This window comes from Ptychodera flava, chromosome 1, assembly GCF_041260155.1.
Source record: "Ptychodera flava strain L36383 chromosome 1, AS_Pfla_20210202, whole genome shotgun sequence".
Lineage (NCBI taxonomy): Eukaryota > Metazoa > Hemichordata > Enteropneusta > Ptychoderidae > Ptychodera > Ptychodera flava.
Window position 1 is genome coordinate 60,403,787 of NC_091928.1, and position 21,725 is coordinate 60,425,511.

At 35.3% G+C, this 21,725-nt stretch overlaps 2 protein-coding genes across 2 annotated transcripts in view; both read left to right on the top strand.

Annotated features, from left to right (window-relative positions):
* Positions 1–1,106: 1,106 nt before the first annotated feature.
* On the top strand, positions 1,107–15,367 carry LOC139142213 (cysteine and glycine-rich protein 2-like). The gene is made up of 6 exons (XM_070712081.1): positions 1,107–1,247; positions 7,459–7,584; positions 8,521–8,683; positions 9,434–9,551; positions 12,100–12,193; positions 13,354–15,367. Exons 2-6 carry the CDS (start codon positions 7,473–7,475, stop codon positions 13,428–13,430), a joined length of 564 nt encoding a protein of 187 aa, XP_070568182.1. The 5' UTR covers positions 1,107–1,247; positions 7,459–7,472; the 3' UTR covers positions 13,431–15,367.
* A 3,593-nt stretch (positions 15,368–18,960) lies between these two features.
* The window catches only part of LOC139142261 (palmitoyltransferase ZDHHC17-like), a 35,936-nt gene continuing 33,171 nt past the window's right edge, over positions 18,961–21,725 (top strand). The window contains exon 1 of the mRNA XM_070712154.1: positions 18,961–19,031. Within this exon, the coding sequence (XP_070568255.1) occupies positions 18,981–19,031 (51 nt within the window). The 5' untranslated portion in view covers positions 18,961–18,980. The remainder of the gene's footprint in view (positions 19,032–21,725) is intronic.

The following is a 21,725-nucleotide window of genomic DNA, read 5'->3' on the forward strand; positions in this document are numbered from 1 at the left end:
TGAATGAATAATCAACTCAATCAATTGATGAAAGCGTGGCTTTGATGACGGCGTAATCAACTCGTATATATAGTCAAGTAGTTGAACGCATGTCGTGTTGGCATGATTTGTGGCGTAAATGAAGAAACTATGCCTTCAATATCAGAACAAAAACTACCAGAAAATAAATAAAAAGTAATGGCTATTTAAACGGATCACCGGAGCTTTTACTTATTGACCAAAATGTACTTGCATTTCCAATAAATCTCGAATGACGGATTACAGAAGCCTAAGGTAGTTTGTGAACTTTGAGTCAATACTGATGTTATCATTATTAAAACAAGACATCGTAAACTGTAACACAAAGAGACACAAAGGCTTTCACGTTGTTCTTCCCGTCGACTTTAACTAGGCTATCTTGTTGAATTAAACAGACTCTTGCCCGGTAAGGTTTTGTACACTGTCGCGACTGGTTACGTTTTCCCTCAAATAATCTATCAGTGAAGGCAAATGACATTTGTATAAAACGATAAAACATTATTTGGACGTCTTTTAACGTACTCATTGGAGGTTTAACTGAACCGTTGTGAAAAGATAATCACAGTGAGTGCCCCATCTCTCGTTCTGCTTTTTAGCCGTTTTAGCTGCCCTTAAAATGTAAGACAGATTTTCGTTTCCGTTGAACAAATTTAAGTTGTGAGCTAGCCGTCCACTTGAGGGAGTTTCCGAAGACTGCAGTTTGACTATAGACAGACTGAGAACTAGGTGTGCATGAAATCGAAATGATTAGATCTTGTCGAAAGAAAGTTTTTCCAAATAATATTTATCATAATATATGATGACGTACTTGACTAGGAATGTCTTAGGTAAATTCTCCTGACATTATCGTTGAGGGCGTTTGCATTTTATGCCACTCCCGTTTACCGAACATATAGCGAGCAACTAGCTGAAGCTTTCAATCATGGCGTCTGTCGATAATCATGAAATATTTCTAAATGTTTTCTACATATTCATCTGCCGGCGGTATCGCATTCAAAATGGTGATCTTTGCACGTAGTCCAGCACACCCCTCCTCCGATCCTGTGACTTCATCCGACTTCCATGTATGGCAAACTTGTAGTACCGTGTGCAAATCAAGCGGTCCTCCATTCATTTGTGGTGCAGTGGTACTCTGCTTCCAACAGCAACGTGTGCAATCAAGCCAAGCAACCACTAATCAGTTTTAATCATTCAACCCACTTAGCCACTTGGTTTTCGAGGGTCTAACGGTAAGTAGATAAACATAACTATTGTTTTCCGAGTATGCGAGTAGTTTTACAACCACAAAATAATGGGTAGTACTGTTTCTTTATCACAAGGCCCAAGGGGTCACTGTGAGGTGTGTGTATCGACGAGGGTGTGTCAATGATCTACGCAATCATCTCATATACGTGACCTCCATTGCCATTAATCTCAGTCAAAACACAGTCCTTCTATAGAGTGGATAGAGGGACTTTGGTCAAAAAAATGGACGATAACTTGAGTTCTTTCAAAGCTCTGTGTATAGATTGACAATGACGACAGTGCAGCTACTGCCTACTGTGATGACGTTGGTGATGTGTGCAACGCCTGTGATTCTTTTAGGTCGTCTGACCGGTGATATCTTAATGACAAAATTTTTACAGAGAGTCAAGCGCAATCGGTACCCTGAAAGTTAAGGAATATATACAAAGGTAGTCATTATTTAAAAAGTTCAATCGTTTTTGTAGTAGAAAACTTTGAAGACGTTAATTTGACAAACCCACTTGTTGATTGTGTTTGTTGTCAGCATTGATTATTCATGAGTTGAGCAAAGTTGACAACAAATCACAGTTGACGAGATTTTATCCAGAAATTCAACCGATGTACCTCTGTCTAGCGCCATGGTCCAACCCAGGGGTTCAACCCAACTGCCTGAAATACGTCACATTTTAGCTGTGCATCAAGAAGTCAGTGTGTATGCATGGCTATGAATCGAAGCAGTAAATTACTACTTGTAGCCAACAACAGTTACAAAGTATCTACTTCATTACAATTGCTACATTGTAGCAATATCGAATTCAAATTTGTAGACTGTATACTAGATAGACTGAATCGAATCGGTAACAAGGGTCAATATAAAGTTTATTTTCGACATGCAAATGGTTCTTTTGTGGTCTGCCCCTCCCAGGCCTTCTCCTACAAAACTTTTGAACTTTTGAAAAGCACTTTGCCAAGTATGACGTCACAGTAACACAAAGAATGAATTCATGGTGTGAATCAATGTGCATATGTGGGCACCTAACCCAACCCAATACATAGTAAACAGAAATTTAAAAGATATCTTAAAACGTAAGTGTTTTGGTACAATTTAACAAAGTTTAACGTAAAATCTGGAAATTTATTTAGTATTCTTGAAGAACTACAAAATTAAACAGTGGGCACTACATTTCACAAAATTGTCCTGTTCATTAAAATTTTGTAGTTTGTAAACATTTCAGAGTGTGGTTGATATTTGCACTGAAGAATGAGATTGTAATATTGCAGTAGGAGTTGAACAGTGTCAGTTTACAAACAGGTTAAAGTTTCAGTTACATTTGTGGTTATATTCTGTCTGGGAGGTACAGCCACAAAATGACCCTGTCACCATATATTACTAATTGGAACTGAGTTTTGAATTGTTGTGATATTTTGTTTCTCAATGATCTTTTTCTGTACTGCAGGACATTGTAGATTAGACTGTAGCTACAGTGCTTTGAAAACTGAATTACTGACCATGACCCAATTGCAACAAAGCATTAATAACCTTTCACCCCTATATTATAATCCTCAGTCCCTACTTTGCCATTCAACACAGTAGGATTAGTCCATAATATGTTCAGTCAAGGATTTGAAGAAAACAAAGCACACTTTATAAAGGACTGCTTTCTGTTATCTTCAATCTTATAATCCTTTCTTTAAGTCAGGAAGAGTGTAGAGTGAGGAACTTGACCGGACTGTGACCTTTGACCTATCCCAGATTGATCACAAAAATCAAAGGACTGTGGTATTTTATGTTGTGTTGGTAAAGTAACCCCTGATTATACAGCGTTTTCTTCCAAGGACGTTGTTTGTGTGGAAGTTGTGTATACAAATGATAAACTTCAAGTAATTCTGTGCTGACATTCCACACATACCAATCCCACAATACACCTAAACAACCCACAGCAAGTACGTCAAAGCTTAAAGAAAACATTCAGCAGTATTCAAATCTGAAAGCAAAGCCAAGTCAAATGTTCTCATGAAAGCTTGAAGTCAGAAATTGTTGAAAAGAAAGAAAGTTTGTTGTGAAATTCTGAACTTGGTGCATTGTGAAATTTCCTGTAAAACTACACTGCATTCAAAATTTAGTTCTGAATTATTAATTAGTTCAAATATGAAATGATAGTTTCTCTGATGTGTAACAGAATTTCTATTGTGTCACCACTGATTGAAATATTCACAAATATCAGATTGATTTTATATGAAGGAATATAAAAAAAGTTGTAACATTTGTAGATTTTAATGATGTAATGTCATTAGATAGAAATTCAGATTTTGAAATTTTATATTGTGATTTAAATGACAATAATGTGTGCAAACTCAGATACTTAGGAATTGCACTTCACAAAATTAGATTTTTATGTAAAAACATGTACTGTGTTTTGATTTGAATGTCATTTATTGAGAGTTCCATGGAGACAGCTTAGTTGACAATTCAATGGAGAGAGTTGACAATTCCAGGGACAGAAAGTTGACAATCCCATGGAGAGTTGACAATTCCATGGACAGAGAGTTGACAATGCCATGGAGACAGTTGACAATTCCATGGAAAGAGAGAGAAAGAACAGGAAATCAGCAGGAAGTTAAGATAAACTAAAAATGTGTCAGATATTGAAACAGGAAGTGCATGTGTGTGTGTCTGGGTGTGTCTGTGGAGTGTGTGTGGGGCGGGTGTGTGTGTGTGTGAGGGTAATTGGAAAAATCTGTATTGACCAAATAGACATATTCCACAATTGAATAAGCGTACTGTTTAATTTTAAAACACAATTACAAACTTGAAATAATAATCAGAATATTTCAGCCATCAACATAAAACTAAACTCTTTACTGACGAGATGTATTGTCATGTTTGTCATCAATTAGACAGAAATTGAATTCACTCCGTGATAGCAATGTATAACTATCTTACTTTCAATTTTCTTCAAGAAGTTACAAAACAGAAATATTTATAGGATGTATGGGTATCCTTTTGAAGCTCTTAGATATTCAAAAATAAAAATCTGATTTTGTCTTGAAGTAGTTAAGCTTGTTATGTTTAGCATAGGTACTTGAGTAAATAGCTGCCAATATCTTGTCAAAGGTTTTTTGGGAAATACTGGTTAAAGGGATACAGTCGTCGGAACTGCGCTCAAATCTTGATGGACCAATACGACCGATGTGAACGCTGTATCCAAGGTACGATGGTTATTGATGAAAGTTAAAACATGTTTGTCATAATCTACATCGTATAATCTAAATGTTGCAGCTATGATGATGAGGTGCATCTAGATATCGTGCATGAAATACATTGTTTGTAAACAAGAAACTCGCACGTGCGCAGTTCTGACGATGGTTTCCTTTTAACTATTCAAGAAGCAAGCATCGATAGGTAGTTCATCTCATTACAATGAACAAAATCAAAGAAGACAAGTTGTATTGCAAAATTCAACCAGATTAACACGGACAATGTGGTCATATCAGGAAGCATGTTTCAACTACTTTGCCTGCTTTTAATAAACCCATTGATCACAACAATGTTGTCCCTGTAGACTGCTGTTGTGTCAGTCTTTAAAATAATCTAAATTTACAGGACTCTGATATGTTTTATACCCTCACATTTACATCCTCTTTGTTAGTAAAGGTCACCAGAGGACATCTATTTACATGGCATGACATTAACCTGTCCTTCTAAAACTCACCGCCAACATGATAATTAAAATACAGGGTTTGATAATACAGCATACAGATATTGAAGACACAGTGTATTGTCGGAGGAAGTCAAGGATACAATATTTACCTGTGTTTAACGGCAGAGTCTCCAAGTCAGTTCACATCACAGGCTGACCTGATGACAACCTCACAAGATATCATATTTCTAAAATGCTGGTTTATAATTGATATGATCATTGCGAAATGTAGCCGTGTGATTGCATCAATACTGAGAATATAACAACTGAAATCTGAAATAGCTGCGTTAAAAATAAAATATAAAGCCTTCGGAGAATTCCAGGTGAGAGAGGACATAGAAAGTGAACTCTCTGAGACAGGTATACAGTCTGGCAACCCTCCGAGACAGGTATAGAGTCTGGCAACTGTCAGAGACTGGTGTACAGTGTGGCAACTCTCAGAGACAGGTATACCGGTACAGTCTGGCAAATTTTTGGAAAACTGTACTTCACTGCTTTGTGGCTGGGAATGGACTTAATTGAAAGATTGTGGAGTAAATGAAGATTTAGCGGTCATGTTTATCGTGAACATAAAAATTTTATACCCTTTGAGTTGAAATATGAAAAGCTGTCATTTTTATTTTAATTTCACATATTGATCGACTCTCTAGTCTCCACATTCAAGTATTTATTGACTGTAACAGTTGTTGTTTATGGATAACAATCATACCCCAAGTGAAACAGTAACTGTCAATGTCTTTTCTCGTTTTTTTCTGTCTTGGCAAGAATAATTCTATGTATTTCAACATGTTTAGGGGAAGAAAGCATATCCTGTATAGAACAGATATAATGTAATATGTTTATATTTCTATTTTATGTCTGCTCTTCTAACATACATGTATCCGTTTGGTGCAATTTGATCAGTTCTACTGTTAATCGTGCTTGTTGGTATACGAGTCATTAACAAAGTCATTACCATAAAAATCAAAAGGTTTAGTTAATCAGTTCTTCACAACTCAGTCACCATGTTCTCAGTAAAATTCCAATTCATGTAATTCTTAATCCATTTGATCGATATTGTAATCCATATGGTCTAATCCAAAGGAATGGATTTGCTTATGTAGAATCGTAATAATTGACCTAGATGTTTGAGATGCCAGCTAATACAATTGTCTAAAAATAATAGAAGAAAGAACTTCTCTTTTTAGAGATTTTATTTATTTTAATTCAGCCTGAAAGAATGTGTCCATTTATGGTAACATATGGTGACAAAGCAAAATATGATTCAATTCAAATATTGACATAATTCTAATGCACTCATATTTTATATTAGTGCTGAAATATTCTGCATTATGATCCAACATTCCCTATAATTTACAACAAAATGAATGAAAAAAATTATCCAAAGCAATTGCAGACAGATGTTGCAGTTCCATGACAATATCGGTGATCTTCAAATTCAAGATTTCAGATTTTGTTCTGAATCGTATGTTCAAGAATCTGTCAGCAGTTGAAACTTCCAATCAGCTTATTTCAGAAATTATTTACAGGCAAGTTAAGGGGCAAAACACAATTTTGTTGTTTTGTTGTTATTACGTATCTAAACTTTCAGTCAGGAACTGCAGTGAAGGGGTCAAGAGGTCAAATGCAATGAATTTTGTTCGTCATGATATACATGTCTTACTTATCAGTGGTACAATAACTAATAACTAAATTCTAGAAAGACTTTGATATGAGACTGACAACCATGGAAGATTTATTGAAATGTTTGTTCAAATTCAGTGACACTTTAGAAAGAAAGGAAGTGAAATGAAGTATTACTTCTGAAAATAGAAATACAGCAGTGTAGATTTATGAGAACAGTGTAATAGATTTTATGAAACACCATCTTGTGACCAAGGTGAACTTCCGTGCTGTAAAGTATTAACTCAATCTTATTCATATGGATTATGATTGGAAATTGACTGCTTGTTCAAATGAGTTATGTTGCATATACTGATGGCTTAACTTGATCCCCAGAGACACAATTCAGTTCTGTAGTACCGAGGGTAGATATATCATGTTTTTTTCAAAATTGTAGTTTTGGACTGTAAAAAAGCTTGTACCTGTAAATGTTTACCCCTTCCACCACTATGGTTTGACCCAAATCTATGTTACCAATGGTGATTTAGGATCTGTTTACAGGGAATTGGGGGTGAACAGGTTATTTCAAACATTGGAAGCTGGCCGTTCTTTAAATTTCACTGCTTTAGATAAAGGAACTTAGTGCCATAAGATGGACATTTGTACGGAAACAGAAAATTAGGATATCCTCCATGTAGTGTGTACGGGACGTAATTACATTACTTACTTCATGTTGTCACTGATTTCACACTGTAATAGAGTTGCATTGCCCAATGCTGTCTTTATTCTTGTTCAGCAATCTGTCCAGCATTACAGCACACCAACACACTGGAGATGCATTCCTCAGTCCACACCTAGTTGATCAATCATTACTCAGTTCATGAATTCTTACTGATATTTTTTTTTTCTGCAGATAATTGATAGAGAATGCCACGGTGGGGAGGTGGTGTGCAGTGTGGAAGATGTGGCAAATCTGTTTATCAGGCTGAAGAAGTCAGTGGAGCTGGACAAAAATGGCATAAACTGTGCTTTAGTTGTGGTAAGTGGTTACTATGGTGATTAACTTGGTTTCCTTGACAACTGTTACCTTTTACTGTTCAAGACCTATTTAGTGTTTAAATTCAAGATGTTAATCTAAACATACTTGACTGATCAAATCAAATGTGATAACATTCTAATTTGAATAAAAATTGAAAGTGGTAAACAAGTACCGGGTATTTACAGCTTGAATTATTGCTAGTCGATATTTTCTCAGGATGCAATGATCTGTACTACAATTCATAATTCTGAGAGACATTGCATTCTACATCAGTGAAGTGATCTCTGTAATATAATTTATATATCTGTCCGATTATCAAAATGTCACAAAAAATGAGTCATACTCAATATTTAATTACTGTGTTTTTGTCTTTAAAAGAAATGTCTGGTCAGTATTTGTGTCCAGTGTCATTTTGTCCTGTGAAACGTGGAGGATAAGACTTCATGCAAGAGCAGAGTACAAACCGCATTTATAATAAATTACAGTTTTATAAAATCATACAATTATTGTATTTGTAATTTATACTGTGACTATGCTGCCGTAATTGAAATACAACGACTGTTTGACCATTCCATTTGAAGCACAAAGTGGAGACACACAGCATACAATTGATGTGTATGAACCTATCACCCCCATACCTCTAAATGTTCAAGTCCAAAAGTAGCATTGAATAGCCACCACCCAGTGAGTTCAAGAAATACTTTGATCTGCAAATTCATTAAAATTGAATGTTTAATAAAATTTTGTTGAATTAGTGGATGATTAATAAACGAAGGATTAACAGAACAAACTTGCATGACAGTTTGTTGGTTTAAGGATTAATGAATATTAGGGTTTAGGATTTTGCATGTGTCTTGGCTAAATAGACATAGAGTATTGAAATTTTATTGTCATCGTTTGATATTAACATCAATATTTACATTAATTATTATGAAGCTGATTGCAACAAGTTGCTGGATTCAACGACAGTGGCTAGTCATGAAAACCAAATCTACTGTAGATCTTGCTATGGTAAACATTATGGACCAAAAGGTTACGGATACGGCGGTGGAGCCGGTGTGTTGAGTATGGAAGGTGGATCTAAAGCAGCTCCACAGACGTAAGTCATGTCACAGATTGTAATGGTTAAAGATTGTGTTTCAGTGAATTATATACTGTTTTGCAGAGTGTGATACTGTCCCATGTTACCACATTAATTAAAATGTGGCCCGGGAACAGATAATGAGACTCTCAAACTGTTTCAGTACTTCTTTTAGTCTACCACATGGGGGTTCATTTTGAAGCTCATTAAATAACTAAATTTTCCAGCAGCTTAGTTTTGTGAAAATCTAAAATTTTATTTTTCGGCACAGAGTTAACACAGGGATGGTGGCCATTTTAAATCTTGAGTCACCAAATATAGAGTAATTTGTTTCTATAGTTCCAAATTTTGTATCATATAGTGACCCGTCAATTTTATTTTTGATTTCGGAAGGAAATGATTTAAAGTTTCAACGAAAGTTAAAAGTCTATCAAACTGGAGGCATGTACTTCTTCAAAGGATGTCAGCTGTACCAAACTATTGGCTTTGTGGAAGACAAACTTATGATGACAACAGGAAATGACATCATTACAGGAAATGACATCATTACAGGAAATGACATCTTACAGGAAATCATTTAAAGGAAAAGTTACTTTTTTTATTTGTACATCTCAGTTACCCACTGTGGCCTTGCAATTTCTAATTGCACAACAAAAAGTCAACTTGATCTAGATTTGCACAAAATAAGATAGTTGTAATCATTGTGTGATTTCTATATAATGTGAAGTAACATTAATTTGAAATAATTTGTTATTTTTGATATTACAGCTGGAAAAGCAGTGGAAATGGTTCTGGTGCTGGTAGTAGGTTTGGAGCATCTGGTGAAAAATGTCCACGCTGTGGTAAAACTGTTTACATGGCTGAAAAAGTGATTGGTGCTGGTTCTGTGAGTATCACCTTAGAAAGAGGTTGACCTTTGACCTACAGTACTCAAATACTAGTTGTTGCAAAATATCAGTATGAATAGATTCGTATTCAAAGTTTTGCTAAATCTCCCAAAATTACAAATTCTTCACAAGTTGTTCTACACCTGATGTGGATACTTACTTCTCAACATAAACATATTTTGCAAAGAGGTTCAAATTCCTTCCCCTAATTATCACATCTGATTTGATTAGAAGTTTTCTAAAGCAACAACCCTCAATCCTTAGTCCTTGCTTGAGCTTTCCTTGATATTCTAAAAATAAAGGGTGATGCCTTGACCATGAACATTTACATGCGCAGGCAAGAGGAAAGCCAAAACTTAACAGGCAAGGCATTGAGTCTATTATTTCCATTACATTATCGATGAACCCAAGAAATCCGTCAAAATTTACTAAATTTTCCCATGCGATAGCATACTTCACAAATGTACAGTGACATGCTGCGATGTATGTTAGCTCAGTGAGTAGTGCAATAAGCGACTCACGCACGCTGTACAAATTTTGACAATCTGGAGATTTTCCTGGAAAAAAGAGTCTAAACATGACTCACAAGTGCTCCATTTTATTTTGTGATTGATTATGATCTTCGTACAAGTCACAATTTACATTTTAGCTGTAAAATTACGATGTTTACGATGTTTACGATACTGTGAGTTGCTAATACTATTATTCATATTCACAGGCATTTAAACAAACTACTACTATAGAAATAACGGGCGACGCGCTGACCATTAACGTTTATTTGTGGGCAAGGGCGAGACGAAAGCCAACATTAATTGGCTTTCCTCGAGCCCGCGCCCACAAATAAACGTTAATGGTCAGAGTGGAGTCTGTTATTTCCATTATATTATCAGCGAACCCGAGAAAACCGTAAAAATTTCCGAAAATTTCCGGAGCAAACAACAACTGGGCCCCAGAAACTGAGCAATACACGACGCACTGTCATGCGCGCTGTAAAAATTGGCAAATCCGGAGATGTTTTCAGAAAAAAGTATCTCAACTTGACCTACAAGTGCTCCATTTTATTTTGTGATTGATTATGATTTACGTTTGAGCTGTAAAGTTACGATTCTTTTAGTTGTTAATCTTATTATTCAAATTCATGGGCATGTAAACAAACCATTACTGTGTATTTGTGATCAGTCACGTGGTTCAGCTCGACCAATCAAAATGCAACGGGCAGGGCATGGTAATATAATGTGTATTTGTGGTCAGTCACATGGTTCAGCTCGACCAATTAAAATGCGAGGGACAGGGCATGGTAAATAATGACTATTAACATAATGTTTGTCAGTTGTACTGTCCACGCAATTTACATGTTCAGAGATAATGCTGCATAATATTAATACTTACTTCAATACCACCTTATTACTACTGTTTTCAATTGACAACAACAAAATATTCACCATGATAGATATGATTAGTAATAGACAGTGACTTTATCAGAATTCAATTGTTATTTAGATTTGTAATGTTATGCTGTCATCACATACTGGTATGGTACTTGTACTTTTAGTTTTTGTCTCCAGTGCATAGTGGGTTAACTGAATTAAGCATTATATTACCATGCCCTGTCCATTGCATTTTAATTGGGCGAGCTGAACCACTTGACCGCCCACAAATACACAGTAATGGTTTGTTTACATGCCCATGAATATGAATATAATATCATGAACATAGTAACTTTACAGCTAAAATGAAAATTGTGATTTGTACAAAGATTAATCAACCAAAAAATAAAATGGAGCACTTGTGGGCCAAGTTTAGACACTTTTTTCAAAAGCATCTCTGGATTTGCAAAACGTTTGCAGTGCGCACTACTCACTGACAGGTTCTGGGGCCCATTGTCATTCGCAAGGGAAATTTTCATAAATTTTGACTTTTTTGGGTTTGTTGATAATATAATGGAAATAACAGACTCCGCGCTGACCATTAACATTTATCTATGGGCTTGGGCGAGAGGAAAGCCAAAATTAACAGGCTCAGCAAGCCTCGCCCGTTAATTTTTGGCTTTCCTCTCGCCCTTGCCAATAAATATACGTTAATGGTCAGTGGAGTCATCCATTATTTCTATAATATTGTACCGGTACCCCCTTGGTGCCTATAATGGACAAATGCATTAGTCTGCTATAACCCCCTTAATGCCTATAATGGACAAAAGCATTAACCTGCGATAATGTAAGAGGCAAGCCCAAGTACATATATAATGTCATGCAAAGTTTGCTTGAGTCTATTGTGGACTGGGAGGGGCAAAATATTTCTATTATTTTATAGTTTTTGCAATGCCAGTGAATTTGTCGATATAGAAAATATCTGGGGCCACAATAATAGATAACCAGATACATTATCAGTAATAATCTGGGGAATGACATCACAAAATTGACTGGCATTAGTGAGTACTGGTATTGACAAAGCTATAATGCATAATAAGTTCATAATTCATTGTTTCAAAGATTGTCACAATTCACAGAAACAATTAGATGATGAGATTTTCTCTGGTTGTTGTTTCAGTCTTGGCACAAGGTCTGTTTCACATGTGCTTCATGTAATAAATCCTTGGATTCAACAACCTGTAATGATAAAGAGGGTGAAATCTTCTGTAAAGGTAAGTCATTATTATTAATTTTCACACTGTAATAATTATGAAATTATGATATACTGCTGAAGTATATACAGTATCTGTGAATTAAAACTGTAAGAGAAATAATTTTCTACTCTTTATTATGAAAATATACAAGCACTCTTTATGACAAATCAGAGTTCATTGTTGCTGCAGGATACACATCAGATTGAAGAGACTTGAGTTCTCATTTGGTGAATAGTGTGTTTACATCAGGACTTGCAAATCAACGTCCTGCCTTGAAGACTGTTCTGTATTTTAAGCACAGATTACTGTGTGAGGTTGATTTGCTGGATTAGATTTGATGGAATTGATAGTAGATTTATCACAGAGGAGATCATTTCTGCTGTCAAACACTACACTCTGTTTGCATATAGTTTTTGGTTCTGTCCATATGTATTTTAAGGGATCTTTGTAGATTTCTAAAAATGATATTAGAACATGAATTTACCAAAATGAGGCAGTGTGTCTTTATTTTCATTTAAAGCCCCAATAGCTGTGAATGTGTAATAAACCGATCTCAAAATATCCTCAGTTTTCCAAGAGTTTTCTTTGAATAAGACCCATTAAAGACTGAAAAGGTGTATAACACTGTCATAAGTGTCGAAAGTGGCATGTAAATCCAAACGTTCTACCATCATTTTAGATTTCCCGCCATTTTCAAAAACCACTGGCAATCATGTGACAGAGAAAATAAAGATGACGACCACATACTGTCGGCCATCGTGTGGGTGCATTCAAGTAAATGGCATCATGCTTGTTTCTTTGATGATTACAATGCATATGTGCACGAAATACTGCATTTTTGTACTTTTCTATGGGGGCGCCATTTTACGGGTGCGGCACCCGTTTATTATTTAACTTGTTAAAATATGTAGTCGTGGTCCAAATCAGGCAGCAGTGATACGTCAATACATGTCCTTCAGTCAGCACATTTACACGAACCAACGTTTGTTTGAAAATAAAATCATGAAAAAATTCATATAATTCGCAGCTATTTGGGCTTTAACTGTCAGCTGCCGTCTAGCCACAATTCAATTACAATTCTGTTTGATTCACATTTTAATCATGATTGCATTGCTAATGTAATATTTCAAATAAATTTTGTATTCAATGTCACAAATTCAAGATTCATCTTTTCACAGCTTGTTACGGTAAAAATTTTGGACCCAAAGGAGTTGGATATGGTGGTGGAGCCGGAGCTCTGCAACATACACAGTAGTTTTGACTGTCATGTGACTGTCATTTGACCAAGGACAGCTGCTTCAAATGTAAACAGGGAAATGAGACACAGGATGATACAATACGTTGAAGTCTTCCATGAATTTGATGAGAAGAGATATTTCCTCATCAGATGAAGTTTTATACATTCCATCTTTCAAATATCAACTTTATTCAGTAGACAAGAGTATCAAGACTTGTTATCAATAATTCTACTTTGAGATGATATCAACATAGTGTATATATTCACCAGCCTTTATAGTCTATCCAGTATTTAATGTAGTATTGGTTCTATCATAGTTTGAAATAATCCACCATCTCAACAGTTTTCAATACAGATTATTTTATGGCATTCAAGTGATAGATGAAAGCTTAGTTGCTTTGCTAACTGATAACCATGGAAGGTACGGTAGAAATGCAATTCATAGTCAAGAGAAAAAACAGTAGTAACTTTCAATATTTATCTTTTTTACCACTACATCAGAGTCACAGAGTTCGTGATGCATGTTGCATGCAACCAGTTCATTGTCTCAACGATGAGCTGCACAGATTGAAGTTTTTCTTTATTTTCAAAGTTAAAGATATTGCTTTCAACAACAGTGAAAGTGTAGTAAATCACTTACAGAGAAATACATCACCTCAGAATATCAACCAATCACGTGTCAGTCGTGGCCATAGACTTGTGACTCAATTGGTATCCATGGCAACATAAATGAGGTAATATAATATGACACTGAGCCATGTCAACAAATCAACATTTGACAAATTACCACAATTCATTTGCATAAAGATTTCAAAAACATCAGAAATTACCGTCTTTCACAAGAAGTGTAAGGAAGACAAGAACTCAAAGTGAAAGTGAAAGCTTTGTTATTAGAGATCATCACACTTCTATTAAAACTTCTATTAAAGTCTTCTTTTAATCTGATGTTTTATTGATCGTGGAAGAGCTGCAGTTTAAAAGTTTAAGACTCCAGCAATTATTGATTGTATCGTAGAATCGTTTTCTATGCCTAACCATTATGTTTGATGATGAATCTTTGGATGATTAATAATTTATCAAGATGTTAAAGTTGACACAAAAATGACTGTCTTAAGGTCAAGTGTAGTACTCACACTTCGAAGGGTCATCTCAGCATTTTGCTAGGTCAAAGTTCAAAGGTCAGCATAAAAATTTGCTTAGCAAATCCTAGAACAACTCTGTAATCAATGATTTGTCAGCTCAATTATTTGATCTGTGAATTTCAGCATAGAATGCATTTACCACTTAATTTACTAATGTAATAGTGACCAGTTTTTTTCTGCAATATGAATGTGAGTCTCTCATTGGCTGAAAGGAGGAGGAGATGATCTTATATGTAAGAACAGATGATATTCTAAATGAAACCACCTTTCCTTAAATCTGAATGCTAGTATCTCTGGAAATAGTGACATCACAACAGATGTAGAAGTACAAGGTGAAATCAATAGTCCTTTAAATTTGTTGATAGAAATCTTTCAGACAAATTCAAGTTTACATTCATAAGATATAAGTTTCATGATAGCTAGTAAGATGCATTTTATAAGATACTTGCAATGCATTCAGGTAATTACAGAGTTTCAATGGTCAACCGTTCTGTTACGTGAACCTCAGTAAAAGTTGTAAGGTACATGCAGTCAAATATTTACTGCTGATGTGTTGAGATATCCCACTGATATTTTACAAAGAAGAAATTGTGAATTTTTTTTTCATACATTGAAGACAAACAATGCATTATTCCTACAGTGTTAGCTTGCATCTCTTTCTACATTCCTAACTTCATTATTATTCCAAGACTCTGTAAGCTTTTTCTGCTTCAAAATTATTTTTCTATATTTTCTAGGTTTTGTAGTATGTGTAAGTCCGATATGGATTATTGTAATAAACTGTTACTAGGGGCAACAGGTCTTTGATGTAAATATACAGATTTATTTTTGTTTGTTAAATCTTGTTCAGATTTCTGTCAAACAATCTCACATTAAAGATCATTCACCATCTTACCCATAGTCTTCAAGCTGTAACCATTGATATTTATTTAGCCATTCTTTTCCTTGAAAGTATTCATAATTTATTCGAGTTGTTTCGGCATAAAATTGTACTGCCTCCCAGACCCCATGATGGACAAAAGGAAACTTTGTGTGACATCATGTATGAGGCAAAGCCAAGTACACTATGTAGTGTATAGTTTGTTTGACATCATGTATGAGGCAAAGCCAAGTTCACTATGTAGTGCCATCATGTATGAGGCAAAGCCAAGTACAGTATGTAGTATAGTTTGTTTGACATCATGTATGAGGCAAAGCCAAGTACACTATGTAGTGCATAGTTTGTTTGACATCATGTATGAGGCAAAGCCAAGTACACTATGTAGTGTATAGTTTGCTTGACATCATGTATGAGGCAAAGCCAAGTACACTATGTAGTGCATAGTTTGTATAACATCATGTATGAGGCAAAGCCAAGTACACTATGTAGTGCATAGTTTGTTTGACATCATGTATGAGGCAAAGCCAAGTACACTATGTAGTGCATAGTTTGTATAACATCATGTATGAGGCAAAGCCAAGTACACTATGTAGTGCATAGTTTGTTTGACATCATGTATGAGGCAAAGCCAAGTACACTATGTAGTGCATAGTTTGTTTGACATCATGTATGAGGCAAAGCCAAGTACACTATGTGGTACACAGTCCATGTAGCCGACAATGAGATGCAAATGATATGCGGTCAAGGTCTCCTCAACTAACTTTCAGCTGGTTCTTCACTTTCTACTATTTTTTTAGTATTTTTTACAAAGGCACAGACTTATTCTACCTGCAACTTAAAATGATAGTGATTTTGTAGCTCATTCTTTACTATTTTTCATAGTTTTTGGTAGCCGGTAACACACACTTCGTGTTCGTGTCGGCTACATGGACGATCTGCCCACTATGTAGTGCATAGTTTGTATAACATCATGTATGAGGCAAAGCCAAGTACACTATGTAGTGCATAGTTTGTTTGACATCATGTATGAGGCAAAGCCAAGTACACTATGTAGTGTATAGTTTGCTTGACATCATGTATGAGGCAAAGCCAAGTACACTATGTAGTGCATAGTTTGTTTGACATCATGTATGAGGCAAAGCCAAGTACACTATGTAGTGCATAGTTTGTTTGACATCATGTATGAGGCAAAGCCAAGTACACTATGTAGTGCATTGTTTGTTTGACATCATGTATGAGGCAAAGCCAAGTACACTATGTAGTGTATAGTTTGTTTGACATCATGTATGAGGCAAAGCCAAGTACACTATGTAGTGCATAGTTTGTTTGACATCATGTATGAGGCAAAGCCAAGTACACTATGTAGTGTATAGTTTGCTTGACATCATGTATGAGGTAAAGCCAAGTACACTATGTAGTGTATAGTTTGCTTGACATGTATGAGGCAAAGCCAAGTTCACTATGTAGTGTATAGTTTGCTTGACATCATGTATGAGGTAAAGCCAAGTACACTATGTAGTGCATAGTTTGTTTGACTCCCTGTAATGAGAGGCGGTACTATGTCCTTGTTTACTATTGTATAGGTTTTAGCAATGCCAGGGAATGTGTAGACCTAAAGCACATCACGCCATGATACTGGATAAAATCTGATACATTATCAGTATTAATCGTGGGGATGATATCACAAAATTCACTGGTATGGATAAAGCTACAATGATATCATTTACGATAAAACTGATACAAAAGCCAACACTAAAGAGCCTGGGTTTCAGTGCCCTGTGTCATAGGTTTAGAATATAATCTACTGTTAGTTACATTTGACATGGCATACAGAATGACTTAAAGGGACAAAGTCGGCCATTTTTCATGATTTTTGTTTGATACGAGATACTACTAATTTTGTTTGACATATTGAAAAATAATGAATGGGTGACCATGCATATATTCGACACCGGTTATATATCGACAGGATACATAAAACTGTCACAAAAATGAATTAATGGTCATGACCATTAATTCATTTTCGCCATGGTTTCATTTAATTTGTCTAGAACCGGGGTCCAATATATGCATAGTCACCCATTCACTCAGTATCTTTGAACATGTCAAACAATAAAAGAAGTATCTTGCATCGAACAAAATTCATGAAAAATGGCTGACTTTGTCCCTTTAAAAATTCTCAATACTGCATTGTATCTTGTTTCAAAAGTCACAAATTTACAGCGATTCAATAAAAGATAAAGATGTCATTAAAGTTTGAACTTGATGATTTGCATAATCTGTTGTTTCTATGGTTTATTTGGAAACTAAAATTTTACGAGGGATGACATGTCAGCGCAGATAAAGTAAGCATGAGTAAATAAACCAAAACAAAAAATAAAAGACCAGAACTTGACTTTAATTGTATTAGAAAGAGTGAAAAATCTTTATATTTTTGAAAAGTCTGTTCAAACGCTAAAAGCTTTTGACAGCAGATATACTATCAACATGAAATATGTAAAGTAATGAGAGAGGGCTGACCAGTCACAGCTGAACTAAATAGCGCCCTCTACAGACTAGACATCAGTGTTATTTTGTTATATGTTACTGACACCAGAACTCTGATACCCTGCTCACCTATACTATGCTGTGTCTAACTTAACACAGTGGCTATTTGGTAAAAGAGTTCTTCAGAGAATGGTTTTCAAACCAAAGCTTTATAAATCACTATCCGTTTATTTTTTGTGACAAGACAATCATGAACTTTGAACTTCAGTTTTGATTATTCCTGGGTATTCTATTCTTTAATATCCGGGGTAACTTCTAAGGTTCCATATTTTCCTCAAAACAGAAACATTTCTCCCTTTACAGGAATATAAACATGTTTGTATGTAAATCAACACAAATTGCAGAGGAGCAAAGAATTGCAAAATTTAAGATTAAAAAATATCATAAATCAAGATCATTGAAATGAGTATTTCTTTGAAAAATTGTTTTATTTGGTACTCTTTGACTACAACTGATGCTGTACATAGTGAAGAACTGTCTGTCAAATTGTGTGATTTTAAAGGGAGCTCCCTGTCATCTGCTGCGTTACTTTCTTGTTGATAATCTGTGCCTTTCCCAGAAATGAAAAGGCAAATGTGTAGAAACTTCATCATTTGATGCATATTACTTCACCAGGTTTATAACTTTCAAATGATTGAAGAAACTTTGCCAAATAAACTTTGATGGCCTTTCTTTATATGAAGCTGCTACAGCCGCCTATTTGAAAATTGTGGATATGCATAAGAATGTATGCATATGTTGTACATAGCAACAAAAGCTGTTTGTCCTGTACGTACGCACAGCTGCAGACGTGACGACCCGTAGGAAAGAAATTTGAGAGTTTTTGTTGATGTTGTTGTTTTTTTGTTTTATTTTTCTTTTGCATCAGTCGTTTTCAGAAATTTTGAGATTTATAGTAGTTTGTAGCTCGAAACAAGAAAATATCCGCGGTTAAAGGGTCACACCTAAGCAATACTCACGAACTTAGAGGTTCATTACCCACAATTCCACATAGTCAACATGGCGGACGCAGATGAAGTGAGTTGCAAACATACGATTTTACCCGGTCAGGTAAGACGACGAATTTATTTGAAATGATAAGTCGTGGCAGTCTCTGTCGCGTGATAAAGTAGAGAATTTATATAAGAAAATAGTTTCTGACTGTGACAGTAAAAATGAAAGTATCAAGTATTTCACTATCATATTATAGTGAAAGAACGTAAATAATCGTGCAAATGAAATTTGATCAAGATGTTTTCGGGTCATATCTCATTTGTATAGACTTGGAAAGCGAGAGTGTTGTCAAACAGTTAACCATCAGTGGATTTTTTTTCGTATATCATGATTGAAAGGGTTACCGCAAGATTTCAATCGAACTATTTTCAAAGGTGCAAGGCTCGCGAACATTTTGTTCGTCGTGCGAAAAAGTGCACCGGCAAGTGACGCTACGTGTAGTGGCAACGGAATTCCAAAACGCCAGTGTTCAAAGACATGCAGTAAGAGAAAACCATTGTGTTGATTTATACGCTATTCTGTCTTTTCAAACAATCGTATAGCCAAAATTCATCATGAATACTGTAGATATGAATCCCAGTGAAATGATTGCAATAAATTTATACATAACATTGGCGAACATCGATCAATATAAATTCAAACTGATGGCATTTAGACAGTGTAGGAATGGAGCCTAACACCATGGCTGTAGCAAAGTCACATACCGATAGATCAGCTGACAACATTCACCTGTCATTGTAGTATCCGCAATTTAAAGCCACATAAATAAAGCACTTTCTTTGCTTGAATATGCATAATTTTACTTTCATTTTAATGCAAATTTTAATAGCTTCACAGTTTGAAAAGTCTGATGTCTTTTGTTCTCGTCAACTGAACCCATTCAGCCTTTGTATACTGATGTGTTGATGTTTTAGTGTTCGTCGATGAATTGTAGCAGATATGGCAATTGTGTGATGGTAGACTGATGGTTTTGACTCAGAATTTTATGGCACTCCAAATTAAATCAGAAAGTAAATCAACCTTTCAGTTTGGAAATTTATTGCAATCATAGCTTACAACTGAGTTGATGAAATTAATTATTGTCATATGGCCTGACTCTGAATCCCTTGTAAACAAACAGAGAGATTGTGTGTTCATTAAAAACACTACGGACAGTTCAGAATTCAATGTTTTGTGAATAGGATGTGTCGACTGGGACACTTGAGACACTAAAGAAATGACAAAAATCAATCCCAGGTATTTAATTGCATGGACTTGACAAGGGATTTTTACAAGAAATTTAAAGTACATTTGCAATCATTTCATACCATAGCAAAGTTGGATCTTGAATTTAGGCGTTGGTTCCAATAGTTTCATCTTTCATAAAAAACTACAAAATGATATGTTTTGTCTAGCTGTGTGTGTCCTATGATAATTGTCTGTAAAGGGACATTGTGAAATACAGAAATTGTACTTACTAGGTTCTATATTAATCTGGAAAGCCAAAATGGTGGAACGGTGTTCACCATTTCTGAAACAGCAACATACTATAATTTATTTTTAACTCATCCTATGATAAATAGAACTCTCATATTGTTACAATACTTTGTTATCGATTTTGTTATTGATATCATTTTGAAGCCAGAGCAATAAATTAACTTTTCAACATCTTATTTTTTGTGTAAATTGAATAGCAGCTAATTCTAATAATTTATGTTTAATTTTGATTAATTTTTCCTAGAGTTTACATACAAATAACCATTTTGAATATCAAATGTCTGTAAATTGAAGGTCACTTGTTTTCCTAGGATCACAACTTGCATATATATCCCTGGCGTGTATTCTTGATTTGGAAAGAAAGTGGTGTAAAATGTCATTAACAAAAGTTTGTCCTTCAGTTTTGAGTTGCTCACTACCTTAATAGCTAGGGCCAAAGGTCACCAACCGGGGCTGCAAGCACTTACTCATACATGTACGCATGCATTATAGAAGGATGATAAGAATAAAATTTTTGTATTCGTCACCATAGCAATCTCACAATGTTTGCAAGTGCATCATTGCATGTCGTGGCACCAATTTCAATACTTTCTACTCTGATTTGCAATCAATAAAGTTAAAAAACATAACTTCAGAATTTGAAAATAAACAAAAGCACATCAATAATTTTTCATTTGAGATGAAATATATAGCAGCCACCATAACTTGTGTCAATTGTCACCGTCCTTGCACAAAGTGTGCTGGGTGCCTAGCTCAGCAAGCTACAGTACAAGCACATGTAAACCTGTTCCTTGCCGTCCCTACCATGTGTATCCATCAAGGCTATCAACACCTCTGATGGAAAGTATCCCCTCAATATTTTTATCAAAGCAAACAATAACTATGAGCAGTCACTTAACTGTCACTTTCAATGGAAATTGAATTAGCTTACTCTGTGCCAGTTGATTGGTCAGCCTTAATGTGATATTACAAATTTACACAGGTGTGTACAGGTGTATAGTTTTTGGTTCAGGTTCAACTGCAGTAAAGTACATGTAGCAGTAATGACAATTCATTAGTTTTCAAGCTGTGACGATGCATTAAATATTTTAACCCTTTGACTGCCACAGTGTGGTATGATTACTACCAAACATACACTCACTGGAATTTTCCAGCCATCAAGGTCCATAGTAATTCATTATGGCTCTGAAAATTTTCTGCATTAGGATAATGAAGGGGTTAATTATGGTCACTCTACAGCTGAACTGTTTGTCAGTGATAGCCAAACTTGGATTT